The sequence below is a fragment of the Urocitellus parryii genome, chromosome 6 (genome assembly GCF_045843805.1).
Source record: "Urocitellus parryii isolate mUroPar1 chromosome 6, mUroPar1.hap1, whole genome shotgun sequence".
Lineage (NCBI taxonomy): Eukaryota > Metazoa > Chordata > Mammalia > Rodentia > Sciuridae > Urocitellus > Urocitellus parryii.
The window spans coordinates 27045594-27060195 of NC_135536.1; the positions used below are offsets into that span (position 1 = coordinate 27045594).

The 14602-nt window shown below is 37.8% G+C and overlaps 1 protein-coding gene across 3 annotated transcripts in view; it reads right to left on the minus strand.

Moving 5' to 3' along the window:
* Positions 1–878: 878 nt before the first annotated feature.
* Positions 879–14602, minus strand: part of Gpatch2l (G-patch domain containing 2 like) — a 57860-nt gene continuing 44136 nt past the window's right edge. For all 3 annotated transcript variants that reach the window (XM_077799561.1, XM_026402277.2, XM_077799562.1), the window contains exon 10: positions 879–11581. In XM_077799561.1, the coding sequence (XP_077655687.1) occupies positions 11421–11581 (161 nt within the window). In that variant the 3' untranslated portion in view covers positions 879–11420. The remainder of the gene's footprint in view (positions 11582–14602) is intronic.

Sequence of the window (14602 nt, forward strand, 5' to 3'; positions counted from 1 at the left end):
ATATTTTAAAATACTACCAAAAAGGAACAAAGATAGACTTGAACAAATGAAAACACATCCTCTGTTCTTGGAGATGTGTTTGGGGTCATGGCAAAGGGGTCGGTTCACCTTAATTAGTTAACAACAAAACAATATCAATAAAAAGCCAACACACTTTATTTTAATGGAGTCAGACAAGTTGATACTAAATTTCATATGGAAAAATAAACATGTAAGAATAGGCAGGAACACACTAAAAGAGAAAAATTATGAATGGGACGAACTCTACTGGTCATTAAAACATATTATTAAAGTCTCTAAAATTCAACAGTGTGGTCCTGTCAAAAGTAGACAAGTAGACCATGGAGCAGAATATCAATCCCAGAAAACACAATATGTATCTTGCACTGAATCCTGAGCCAGAAAAAAGAACATTAGTGAGAAAACTGGTAAATTCTAATAAAGTATGTAGTTCATAGGATTGTATCAATGTTAATTTCCTAGTTTGGTAACTGCAACAGGGGTAGTTAACATTAGGAGAAGCTGGGAGAAGGGCTTAAGAAATGTCGGGAGGAGGCTCTGTGTCACACTAATGTGGACACGAGAAGGACCATAAATCATCACCGCTCATGTTCCCTAAACTGTTCTTACTTCAATTCTGACTGAACTTTTGCTTGGACTCTAAAATACACATCTTTCAAATAAATTCTATTTCATGCTGAAATAGAATTTATTTGAAAAGTTTCTAAAATTTTTCCATATATATATATATATATATATATACAACAAAGTTTCTAAAATTTTTCCATATATATATATATATATATATATATATATGTATTTTTGAGGGTCATTTGAGGTATGTCATATTAATACAAATAATACTTTTATTTCTTTCACAATAATCAGTACATTAGACTTCTCTCTTTCCAAGTCATTTTTGGCAAATTATATTTTCCTTAAAAAATTATCCTCTAGCCCAAGTTTTCAAAATTATTTGCATACAGTTGGGCAAAGTATAATTTATGACTCAATCCATTTTAGTGTCTCATGGTTCTACCTTATTTCACCTGTGTTCTGTTATCATTTTATCACATATTTTTAAAAATGAGCTCTATTAAATCTATCTTCCCATTTAAAAAATTAATTTCTTTACTTTTTGTCTTTTAAAAGATTCATTTTGCATCTTTTTCCTAATATCTTGAGCAGTGTGTTTAAATTTTTAATTTTTTTGGTACACAATATTAGGGCTATGAATTTTCCTTTAGGCACTGCTTCATTTGCTCTTTAATGCTTTGCAGTTCCTCTTCAATCCAAGTTCAAGAGCTTAAAACACTTTAGATTGCAGATGGACATTGTTTTCCAGTTATATTCTATTGCATTCACATCACTAAATGCCATTGGTACTACTTCTCCATTTTGGAATTTATGTATATACAATAAATTAGGGGAAAAAGTTCATGAACATTTGAAAATAAGGTGTAGTCACTGTTTTAGGGCACAGTCTAAATATATAAAATACTTTATTTAAATGTTCCCATGTTCTAGTTTTTATCACTTGATCTGTCATGAATTGATGATTGCATTAAAATCTCTAACATTGTATGTTTCTTCCTTATCTCCTATGGTTGGTAATATATGAATGGCTATTCTGTTATTTATGCAGGTATCTATTATATTTTCAGTGTTAAGTGCCTTCTTTCACATTATATAATGCTCTTTTTTTCTTTTAATTCTTCTTTAGTTCAACCTTTTCTGATATTAAAGTCTACCACTGGTTTTCTTATTGGTTTATTTTGCTCAACCTTTCTGAACCATTCTGAATCTTACAACATGGAATTAATGTTTGATATTTTTGTTTTCTACTTATTGGTAAGTTTACTTTAATGTGACCGATTTGTTTGGCCTTATTCTAGTTTTAAAAAATAACTTATGTGGCTTGGTTGTGTATACATGTGTTTTTTTTTCTCATAATTAACAGTCTGAATTTTCCTTCTAGCAAACTATTTTAAATGCTTTTTCACAGAATCCCCTAAAATTCTCTATTTCTTAATTCCCTACAATAAGCAATGATAATTTATTCTCCCTACTATCTTAATAATGGGGCATAAAAGTCATTTTCCTATTTCTATATACAAAAGCTGCTAATTTAAATGCTGGTCAGAAGCTGTTCAGCAAAAATAATGACTAAAAACTCACACTTATTTCACTTTTAGTTCTAGAGGACTTAGAAAACTTTGCTTACAGCATGGTACTAATGAGGTGGAAATTAAGGGATCAGAGATTAGTGTGGGCCAGCTGAATTGGTTTTACTCTATGGATGGAGTACTTTATGCAAGCTTAAAATATCAATGACTGAAAAGGTGTAAATGGATCAACACAAATTTATTGTCACTACTGAGAAACAAACTAAAAATGCTTTACAGATAGTTAGTAACAACTTTGTTACTGAAGAACAGTATAGGAACAAGGACCATCACAATGTACATTAAATTCTACCAAAATAAGTACGTGGTTCCAAGGGAATAATCTCAGACTAGTATCATGCTAGAATATGTAAGGCAATCAGACAAGTCATGGGATAAATCTTATTTCCAATTCATTTCAATCTTAAACATATCAGTAGTTCCGAACAATAGGTGGGCTGGTTCTATTTCCCAGGGAAGGTGATCAAGGGAATGTAAACCTGTTCAGTTCTCAGTTCCAGCTTTGCACAATGGCCAAGCAGTAGCAGGGTTTCCATAACCACAGCTGAACTTAGCTGAATACCACAGCTCTCCAAATCAACGAGCCAGCCCGCCACTACCATCTACCGCAAGCACAAGGGCCCATCGCTATACTGGCCACACCAAAACATGTGCCGCTCTAAACAAAGCATGCTTCCACCCTCGGAAGACTTCAACTTTTTTTTTTCCATTTAACTCCTCTTCATTGCTCGAGACTCAGAGTCATATTTTTTTGACTCCTTCTTCTGCCCAGTTTTAATTAAAGTGCCCTCAACTGCATTGCCAAAAATACTGATATTCTCCTCCCGCACAAACCCCCAACATAATACTTGTTTTTCTACTCTCTTCCTCATCAGACTATGAACTTTATGAAAGCAGGAATTCCAGAGTACTCAGCTCCTATTATGTATGGTTTGGCATAAAATGTATTCTTGGGCTGGGGATGTGGCTCAAGCGGTAGCGCGCTCTACTGGCATGCGTGCGGCCTGGGTTCGATCCTCAGCACCACATACCAACAAAGATGTTGTGTCCACCGAGAACTAAAAATAAATATTAAAAAATTCTCTCTCTTAAAAAAATACAAAAAAATATATAAAATGTATTCTTTACACATCTACTGAATAAAGAGCATTCCTAAAAGCCAAGACTTTAAGACAGCTGTTTTGCTAGCAAAGAGATGTCTAGCAAGATGTTTAACAGTCCATCACTACCATTAACAACTTGAAATACATGTCATTCTGGCTGAGAAATCTGTTGAACCTTAGTACACAAAGGATAATACTTCTCTTTTCTTTTTTTCAGACAGTGTCTCCCTAAGTTGCTGAGGTTGGCTTTGAACTCACAATCCTCCTGCCTCAGCCTCACACGATACTAAGGTTACAAGTGTGCACCACTACACCCAGCACAGGGCAGTACTTTTTTATTGCCACAGACTTGATTTTATTGTCTTTTCCTTTGCTCTGGCCACCTTTGAAACAAACAAACAAACAAAAAAAGGGTTGTAATAAGACAATGTCCCAGAAATTGTCTATTTCCTTTCAATGATGTAGACAGAGAGAATGAATCCACTCACAATTAGCAAATAAATAGCCTACCAGGAGCAACAAGCCAAAGGTTTAAGGGGTTTCACCAGACACCTGGCCCTGGCCCAGCGACCCACAGTGTATTTCTTCCACGTATGGCCTCCAACAGTTCATCTGTATTGTGAAGAGGCAGCATAGGTACTGGTTGGGATCAGTCACTCTAATATCAAACAGATGAGCTTGAATCCAGGTAGACACTTCATAACTACGACTTTTAATCTGAAACTATTTCCTTACTTTAAAATGGATAAATACCAAGCTTAGTTGTTGAGAAATAAATGAAATGCTTATAGATGGCATATAATAATCACTTGGTAAATATTCTCCATTATCATTATAAAGGACAGCGGATAGGTTCTAGTGGTTTCAAAGGCATATATCTAAGGGACCCTAGAATATTCCCCTCTGGGGCAGCTACTCCCTTCCCTAAGAGGTTCCTGAGGAGGATTGGATTAGTGTTGAGTGTTCAGCTGAATTAGGGACTAGGGCAATGACTCCAGTGGACCTGTTTTATTTTGGCTGTTCCCGCCTGTGAGGTACCTTCCTGTGTTTGCTAGTTTCCCATCTCCAGTGGAAGTTAAACACTACAGAAGGCTTCTCACTTTCTACGGCTAGGACATGACTACTAGGCATACCCACCTACCCTAGATATTGAATTAGAAATTAGTAATTTGAAGGAGCCAGGTACATATAAGGTCCCTTCTGAATGGAACCCCTACACGTCTAGGGCAGCATGCAGAGATGGCCAAGCGGGAGGGCCAGTGTCTAAAACCCCAGTAAGTCATAAGAGCATGTGATGGGGGAGGGTACTATTCAAGCCTGACTTTTCATGAATAGCAGCTCTACCCTCTAGTCTACGGGGTAATCTCTTAGATTCTAATCTGATTAGCAAATCCTACCTTATGATTTGGAGAAACTCCTGGGCAGGATGGGCACTTATAAAGAAGCATAGGAGACCCTGAATATGCTTTCCTCAAAGCTTACAATAATTATTAATGAATCCAAGTGCCTCATTCTAAACCCATGCTTTAAGTTGATGCACTAAGGTGGTAGGGCAAAGGAATTCATTAGCCTATGGGCATCAATTAAAATAACAGGTGGAGTCAGAGACAAGGCATCCAGTCTGTGCTGGACTCACCTACCAACCAATCTGCCTGCTTGTGCAAATGGAGAAAGTGCAAACCACTTCCTTCTAAAATTCTTCCTTTTCTGACCTTGCTCCCGATAAAGAAAGTAGTCTAACAACACCAGCATCATAAAGATCAACCCAAGGGCTAAATATTCGAAGTGAAAAGTTACTGCTGAACCCAGCAAGAACAACTTCAATGGTGACAAGGGTAACAGGGAGGTTTTAGAGTAGTTCTCAGCCCTTGCTGCAGTTTTAAAAAGCATAGTCTGTTCCCTCTTTCTCTGATATAATTGGTCCAGTTGGGGAATTCAACTTTTATTAATGCTCTCCAGGTGATCCCCATGTGCACCTGGGGTTAAAAAAAACCCACTGCTTCAGTGGACTGCAGAATGAGTGGACTCACAGGTAAGGGTGGTATACTTCTGTGGTCTTCAATGGTAGCAGGGGTTCAGAGCTGAGGAATTTTTGTTTGAAGAGAGTCTTTTTTAACACATTAGAATGTAAAGCTGTGTGTGAGTGGAGAGGCTGTAGCCAGAGTGAGAGTGCAAGGGGTAGAGAAAGGTTCTCCTGGGCAGGATGGGCACTTGTAAGAACAGGCGAAGACATGTGCATGGGAGGACGAGTGAGCAAGAAGTGCTGCCTAGTGCTGCCTCAGAGAAGGTGGAGGTAACAAGGATTTGGAATGGCTGTGTAAAAACTCCTACCAACAGGAGAGGTGTTGACTGAGATTAAAAATGGAGCAATCCAATCTCAATCACCATGATTTTGGGGTGGCATCAGTTTGCTTGGTCATAAAATTTCTTCCATGGACTACCAGGAGGAACAAGATATAGAATCTATACACAGTGAAGCAGGTTGATTTTAAGTTAAACCTACCATGGCCATTTTAAAGTTTTCTAATATTTGCTTTCACTTTTCTAATTAAAAATATTTGACTGAACAGGCTGCAAGGGTCACAACTTTCAGAGAATGAAAACATTAATCTACATAATTCATATCATAAAGGGCTTCTTGATAATTTCTAGTAAAACTGAGTATTTTTGGCCAGAGGTATTTTAACTGATCTTTAAGGAGGAAAAGAAAAATTGGTGTAGACTGCAACAATTGAAATGACATTTAAATAACTCATCATAAACACCTAAGGAAACATATTACAGAACTCCTAGTACATCTCTGCAAATACAAGAACTCCTTAACCACACATATCTTCTGAAAGGGGACTTGGTTTCCTAGGCTTTGGCAACAAGCTAGGATCCAGCCTAATTACTAAAAATAAAATACACAAATGGTCATTATGTCTTTTCGAAGCTTTAAGATTACAGTATCATTTTGAAATGTTGAATCCAGAGTCAGACAACAGAAATAGCATGATATTGCTGTTACGTTTCCAACCCCTGAAGACTCAACTAGCTGCAATGTAAAACGAAGACAAAAGAATGTTAATGGAATTGTGGAAAACTCATTTTTGTATGCTCTGAGTACTGAGATAAAGCATTAGCAGATGATTACCAAAAACTGAACAGATATTGATTATATGTATGCAATGTACCCTAGGAGTTTTTTCCTTCCTTCCTTTTTTTTTTTTTTTTTTTTTGGTACCAAGGATTGAACCCAGGGGCACTTAACCAGGAAGCCACATCCTCAATCCTTTGTTAAGGCTGGCTTTGAACTTGCTATCCTCCTGTCTCAGCGGTCTGAGTCACTGAGATACAGGCATGCACCACCACACCCAGCCAACTTTTTCATTTTCATAAGCCACACTTTAAAGGATTCATGATTATCATGCTGGATACGTCATATTCCCTTGAAACTAAAATTTAATGAACAAATATGTTAAACCAATAAGTGGTAGTATCTTATACAAATAATGTTTTTACTGTGAATTGTGAAAATGACTATCATTCAAAGGCTAAAAATCTACTGCTATATTTATACCCATTTAAAAAAGGTTATTTCCATCCACCTGAATATGGCCTTGATGCCATTCTCCTCCATATCATCCTTTCTCGATATTTTCAATCTTTCAAGTGCTCGTGGAGGAAAAAACATAGGAAATGAAGACATGAATAATTTCTGCAAAGCAGCATACACAAAACATCCCTTTACTTATACAGGGAAGAAAAGAGCGCCTCAGAGCTTAGGCACCATTAAAACATTTCATTGTGGCAAACCTGTGGTTCTCAGATGTTGGCATGCACAGGAAGGCAAGCTAAAGGCTTGCTGGGCTAACCCTGTTTTTGATTCAGTAGGTCTGGCAATGAAAACATAATCTAGGGACCATACTCTGAGAACCTCTGCTCTATGCATCTCCCCTTCTCCTTTTGCCTTCCCACATCTTTATCTCGACAAGGTGAGATGGTCAGTGAATATAAGAATGTTTTAATATTACATCAGGATCTTTCAATACTATACTTTGGAAATTTCTTAGTCACCAAATCTGACCATTGTGCTAAGTGATTTACACAAAATTTTTTTTATGACCATAATCTCTTTTACCTGGCTTATTAAAAATCTTATAATCCACACTCCAACAACATTGCTCATCATCTTTATTTTGCTATCATAGTGATGTTTCCAGGAGAACACATCTGTGTCCTTTGTTTAGCGCCTGGTGGTAGAACTTACCATTTTCCTCACCTTTGCCTTCTATTGTAGTTTTCTTTTCTTTTTATTTTTTTAAAATATTATTTTAGTTATACTTGGACACAATACCTTTATTTTATTTATTCATTTCTATGTGGTGCTGAGGATCAAACCCAGCGCCTCACACGTGCTAGGCGAGTGCTCTACCAGTGAGCCCCAACCTCAGCCCCTCTATTGTAGTTTTCTGATGGATTAGGAACTCCACTGACTATTGCCTGCAAGAGCAATTCTGCTAAGAGGAATAAGAGATAAGGAAATACTGACAAGTAAAATTGGCAGCTCAAGCATCAGCAAAGAAAGCAGCCAACAAGAGCAAATTATCCCCGCCACCATCCCACAACCCATGACCCATCTAAACTATGTCTCAACCAGATTGCATCCACAGCTGCGTAAGCCACTCTGCCCTCAGCTCACGTAAGATTCACAAGACACAGGACACTGCATATAGCTTCTAATGTGGAGACTTTCACACCTCAGGAAGTGGGGGTAGGAAACTGTGGCTTGGAACCACAGTAATGAAAACCAAAGAAAGCAAAGACCTAAAATGAATCATGCATCACCAGGGACCTTCACCTGGAGCCCAAGTGAAGCACCCAGCACATCAGCGAAGACTGAACCAGTCTAGCTCCTTTGTTGCAACACTGGCTTTCTCAACTCCAAGTGGCTTCAGGGATAACTCAGCAGCATCAGAACTTTCTAGGCCAAGGGAGAATGATATATAGCTATGTGCATAGCATCTCTAATCCGGAAATGCAGAGCTATGTCAGATTAAACTATCTGAGATTCTTAACTAGAATAATTACTGTTCTAGGTGTTGAGCTTTATTTAACAAAGTATGCCAACCACAAGCACAGCAGATTAAGCTTTACTTCAGTTTTGGGTCATTTGGCTGCAAGAACTAGCTTGCTTGGAGCCTATTTCACAGCCCAGAAAAACAGTATTATCTGAAATCTGTAACTAAAATTGATTTCTAAAAAACTCAAGGCTAAATGTGGCCTATTTTCCAACCACCTACCACTCAGTAAAAATTATATTCTGCCTCCTCCATATTTGGAAACATGTAAACAGCTACTAATTTCCTCTTCTGATCAAGTCTTACCAACAAGTGAAACATAGTTTTGATACAAATTAAGTTTTTCCTTTAAAATATTGCATCCGAGAAACAATGTGAAATTCCCCTAAACTCATAAGTAAAACTTACTTTTTTATGAATGGTCCTCATGCAAGTGGATAATGTCTTGACTTCTGCCCATTGTGGAACACACATAAGAGCAGAGTTCAGAGAATTTGTGTAGCCAGACCCAGAAATAAAAACCATGAAACTCAGCTTCAGTTATACTTTTGATCAGATCAAACATGTGAGTTCATGATTATTCTCAAAGTATGTCCTGCTTTCATTTTTTTTTCAAAACTGATCACAAAATCTGATTTTGAAACTACATCTTTTCTCAAAAGGCAACAGATTTGTCTTAATTTATAACATTGTATAATATATTAAAATTTAAGATTTAAAATACACTTGATTCCATGGCAAGCCTCTGGTATTGGTTAATACAAAAAAACAAGCAGAATAAGTTGATTAATAATTTTGCATGCACATTCAGCACCTTAAAATGAGGAGCACAATTTGTCATCCTGTATTGGAAAGTATTTGTGTGCTTAAATTTCTATTCTCACAGTCAACTAATTTTATCTTCCCATTTATTACAGGTAGATGTTGCATTCTTGAGTGAGTGCTGTTGAAAGTATTCAAACTATATAGCAAAGCATGCCCAAGACAGATGATAAACATTCATGGCAAACTGTTTCATAAACATGGGTCTAAGACTGATTATTTGGGTCTACAAAGGAAAAAACAGATTATAACCCAAGGGAGAAAAGTCTGAAACTATGGAATTTTAGTCCTGGCTTAGTCATGTGATAGGCAAGTCACTCAACTCCATGACTGTTTTCATCTCTGTAAAATGGCATAACTTCACAGAGATGTTTAAAATGTAAATAAGGCTGCATATATAAATTATTTTAAATCATAGGTAGAAAGGTAGGCAACATGTCATTAAAAAAAGATGCTGGAACACCTTTGCACCTGAACTGTAGAGGTCTTACCAGGTCATGACATGACCAATCTCTGCATGAATCACAGAGCTTGGCACTAACAAAAAAAGTTATATCCACAGATTTCTCCCTTAAATCAAACTATGTAGGTTGGAATAATGTGCCCCTGGCCACTATGGGGAGACAGCACACGGCCACAAAACCTACCTTCTTCATTAAGAAAATTCAGCAGTGCCATTTTATATCCAACAGACATTACATTCTCTATATTTCTTGAGTATAGCCTTAGACTTCTGTTGGTACACTCACTCCTGCCTGAGAGCCAGGGATGATTCCCAGGGTGCTGGGATGGCTTCAGTCATTCCAAGATCTCCACCAGCCCCTCCCTCATTTTCCTTGTTATGGTTAACTGTCATGTTCTCAGTCTTACATAAAGTGCTATGTAAACTCTTCTTCAAGTTCCCCCTTTTTAACTAGATGCATACCCGTCCACCTGCCCACCTCATTCACCAAGACACTCTGGAGTTTCTACTGATAAGAACAATTTTTAAAGGGTACACAATAAAACAACCCACTATTATATTCTGTGTGGGAGGAAGATAGAATCACACTTTGGGGGAAGGAGGTGCTGCTCCACTCAGCACCTCTTTTTAAGACAGAAAATATCCAGGTGCTGGGGTGGATGGATGCTTCTCTCCCATGTGACCATAGCAGTGAGCATTTAACAAACAGTCTCCATGTATTTCAGAGTAAAAACACTCAATTCGTACAAAAAAAAAGAGCCCTTCTGTCAACCAGGCTCCTGAATGACACTTTTGATAATACTTTTTGAGAAAGTGTGGCTTTTCCCCAGCAGCTCTAGGCAATCACTTATTCCTCATTTTGACAAAGTAGCTTCCAACTTCAGGCACGACTGTATATCTATCTCTGCATGCAGCTGAACCGTCATAAACACGCCAACTATAAAGGTATGTCAAAAAGACACTTTTTCTCACCAAAGTATGGCCCCGAGAAGCCATAATTATAATAGAGTATAAATTTCTGCTATAGGTTACTGACTTATAACACTAGCAATAAAGTCCCACTTAGAACATAAAGGCTTACACTGTAACATGAAGTAGACACAATCCATGACTATTTTAAGTTTGCTGTACACCTAAACCATCTTCCTCATCTTTAAGTATGGATACATCCTCTTTCACTAAAACATAAACTTTGAAGATGAGGTGAAGTACCACGCAGATGCTGCTGATCCCATTAGATCATCTGCAGAAAAACTGAAGTTCCCAACCGCCACACTGCTGGTGTCTCTTTTTAGAACATGACAGATACAGCTTATTGGCACTCTGAAGGAATCAAGACCTGGCTCCAAGGTGAACCTAATCTCCTGCAAACACAATTCCATTTAGGAATGTGGAACTGGCTGCAAATTTGGGACTTCATCAAGTGATATTAAAAGCTCTTCACAAAAGGTATGCAAAAGCAGTTATCAGTTTTTCAAGAACAAAGACATACCTGCAAAAAGGCAACAGCTCTGTAAATGGAGCTATAGGTAAATGATGGGATAGCAATAATGTACCAGATGGGGCATAATAGGATGAGAATGACCTTTTTTTTTTTTTTTTGCCTCAATACTTCACTAGCTTAAAAAAAAAAAAAGATTCCCACAACATGATTTTCTAAGAGTTTGCAGCTGTGTGAGGAGTCATCCATCCCGGTGATAAAAAGACTGGAAAGGACTACATGTTAGGAAGGCTAATGCTTCTTTGAACACCAAGTCAGCTCCAGGTGGGTGAACAGTGCTCTCTAGCTGCATCCAGGACTCTTTTCTTGTGGCATTTTAAAAAATGTAGCTGTAATTGAGTCAGTGGCTTTCTCTGTGGCAGAGGTCCTGACCAACCACTCAGGGTGTGGAGTCTTCTGGGCTTGTGCTGCTGGTGTGGCTGGCTCCATCGAATCCAAGTGAACTGGGTGCAACAATAAAAGCAACAAGGAAAACAATCAAGGGGAGACAAAACAGAATGAGAAATCAGAATGAAAAATATTTGGAAATAAAATTTTTTTAATCCTTACATTTCGTATCCTGTTAACCAAGTGGCCCATAAAGTTTTTTCCTTCCTTCATTCATTCACTCACTCAATTCATGCATATGTACATTCATTCCATTTTGAAACACAGCCTAACTTGCTGAGGCTGGCCTCAGTCTTGTGATGCTTCTGTCTCAGCCTTTTGGTTTCAAGTAGCTGATATTATAGGCATGTGCCAAGGTAACCGGCTCTTTTTTCTTTATGGAAACCAAAAGGCAAGTAAAACCTGAAAAGAAAAATGGGTTCAACTGAACCAATTAATAAATTGGGCAGTACAGATTCATAGTGTAGTAAACATCACTTATTGAGCACTTAAGTGCCAGGCACTGTATATCTCTAAATACTGAACACTCATGACCCTATTTCTTAATGCAAACTCTCAGAAGTAGAAATAATCACTTCCATTTTTTGGATCAAGAAACTAAGGCATGGAGAGATCACATAACTTGTTCAGTAATTCAACAAAACTGGTTAAGTAGCAACAGATACTTGATCTACATCCTGTGCTCTTTATGCCATACCTCAGGCCACCAAGGTGACAATACTATACAAGGCAAATGATACAAAAATAATACAATCAGGCCAGGTGCCCGCCTGTGATCCCCCCAGCTTGGGAGGCTAAGGCAGGAGAATTATAAGTTCAAAGCCAGCCTCAGCAACAGTGAGGTGCTAAGCAACTCAGTGAGACTCTGTCTCTAAATAAAATACAAAGAAATAGGTTGGGGATGTGGCTCAATGGTTGAGTGCCCCTGAGTTCAATACCCAGTACCCAAAAAAACAAAACAAACAAAAAAACCCACAATCAGGCACAATATTTTTCAACAAAGTTACTAAAGACATTCTGGCAGAATAATCATTGCTGGTGCTTGATTGTGCTGGGTGTTTCAGAACATTCAGGATTCTGGATCCTATCTACTGAATGCCAATAGCATTTCCCCGCCTCCTACTATGACAACCAAACATTTTCTTCACATTTCCAAATGTCTCTAAACAGAGTAGTACAAACTACCATTGTCACCACTCACTCCATTGAGAACAAATATAACAAAATACAGTAAAGTATAAATTTTACCCTAACACTCAATAATCCTACTCTCAGAAATGTAACCTAGAATAGTAATTTTCAAACTTGAATTGAAAAATTAACTTAATGGGTCATGACCAGTATTCCCTTTTTCTTTCCTCAGTGAAAAAAAAAGAAAATATCAGAACATACCCTGAATTTATTTCAGATTTACATGTACATCACAAACATATTCAAACACAAATTTTTTACTACAGTCAATAAATATAAAAGCATCTTGAAAGCTCTTACTTTACAGCACATACATAAAAGTTTTTAAAATCAATGACTATGTAAAATGTATTTGGAATCTCAACTATAGCAGCAAGAAATACATATGAACAGTTCAAATCTATCTTTATGTCTCTCACTCTAACACACACACACACACACACACACACACACACACACACACACACTCACACAAACTCATGCATACATATTCATATTTAACAGAAAATAAAATTCACCACAGTGAAACATTAACCCTCAAAAAAACAATCAGTGTTTTTTTTTTTTTGTGTGTGTGTGTGTGTATGTGTTCCCTTTTAAAATTTTAATTTAAAATTTTTTGCAGAAGTGGGGATTAAATTCAGGCAGGGCCTCACCCACGCTAGGCCAGCATTCTACCCAACCCTGGTACTGAGGATTGAACGCAGTGCCTCACATATGTGAGGCAAGTGCTCTACCACTGAGCCCCAGCCCTAGCCCCCAATTGTCATTTTTTATTATGATAAAATATTCATAATATTTACTGTCTTAACCATTTTTAAGCAGAGTTTAGTAGTATTAAGTTCATTTTATACCATCACTGCATCTACATTGCCAGAAATCTCAAATGGAAACTCTGCAACCATTAAGCAATAACTGCCTATTCTCTTCCTTCCCTGGGTTCAATCCCCAGCACTGGAAAAAGGGGAGGGGGTGGGTACCATGTGTTTACTTTGTGAAGAAATGGAATTTGCATGCCAGCAGCTCTGATTTACTTCTCTGATAAAGAAAATCATTTCAAGGAAATGAAGCCTGGTTTTCAACCAAGTTATGTTCCTTTAAGCTACTTAGTCTCAAATTTGGGAGAAAATAATCAATTTTTTTTTCTTTTCCAAGTACACTTATAAGAGCATATTCAGAAGTTCACTTTAACATGAGATCCAGACTTGCTGGGCAATCCCTATCCTGGCTATCAGTCTTGGAAGCAGGTTTGCATGCTTACTCACTAAGGTCCAGGGTGTGGCTCTGTGCACTAGATACCTGCATGCAATAAAGGGCGGGGGGGGGGGGGGGGAGGAGATTAAAAAGAAGAAAATAAAGGTGCTGCTCTTTCAAGAAGATTCTACATAAATAGCATTATGAAAGGGGCCTTTTCATGGCCTTTTGTTACTCACTGTTCCTTCTCACTCTTTACCTCTATAGCCTTATTAATATCTTTAAATTCAGTCAATTTCAACTCAAAACTTTCTACCAGAGGGGGAGGGAGGAAAGAGAAAAGATTTGTGGCTGCATGTTTAAGAAAGAAGCTGAATTCATCACAATGACAGGGGAGAGTGTTGGCAGAGATCTGAGCTATTTATTCTTTTAGGAAAATCCTATAAAGAATGACACAAGGAAGCCTCTATCTGCAGTCTTGTTCATCACACTGGTGAAGAGTCCGATAACAGATGTATGCAGGAGTGTGATTTAGTGCCAGGAGCTGGCCTCTGATGTGTATTAATACAGCGGCAAAGCAGGACGCACCTCTCTTCATCACTCATTTCTATAAAAGAGGTGGAATCCGAGATGGCCCGATGTTAGGCAGAGCAAGCCCATTTGTTCTACTGACTGATGGCGCAGGCTTGGGC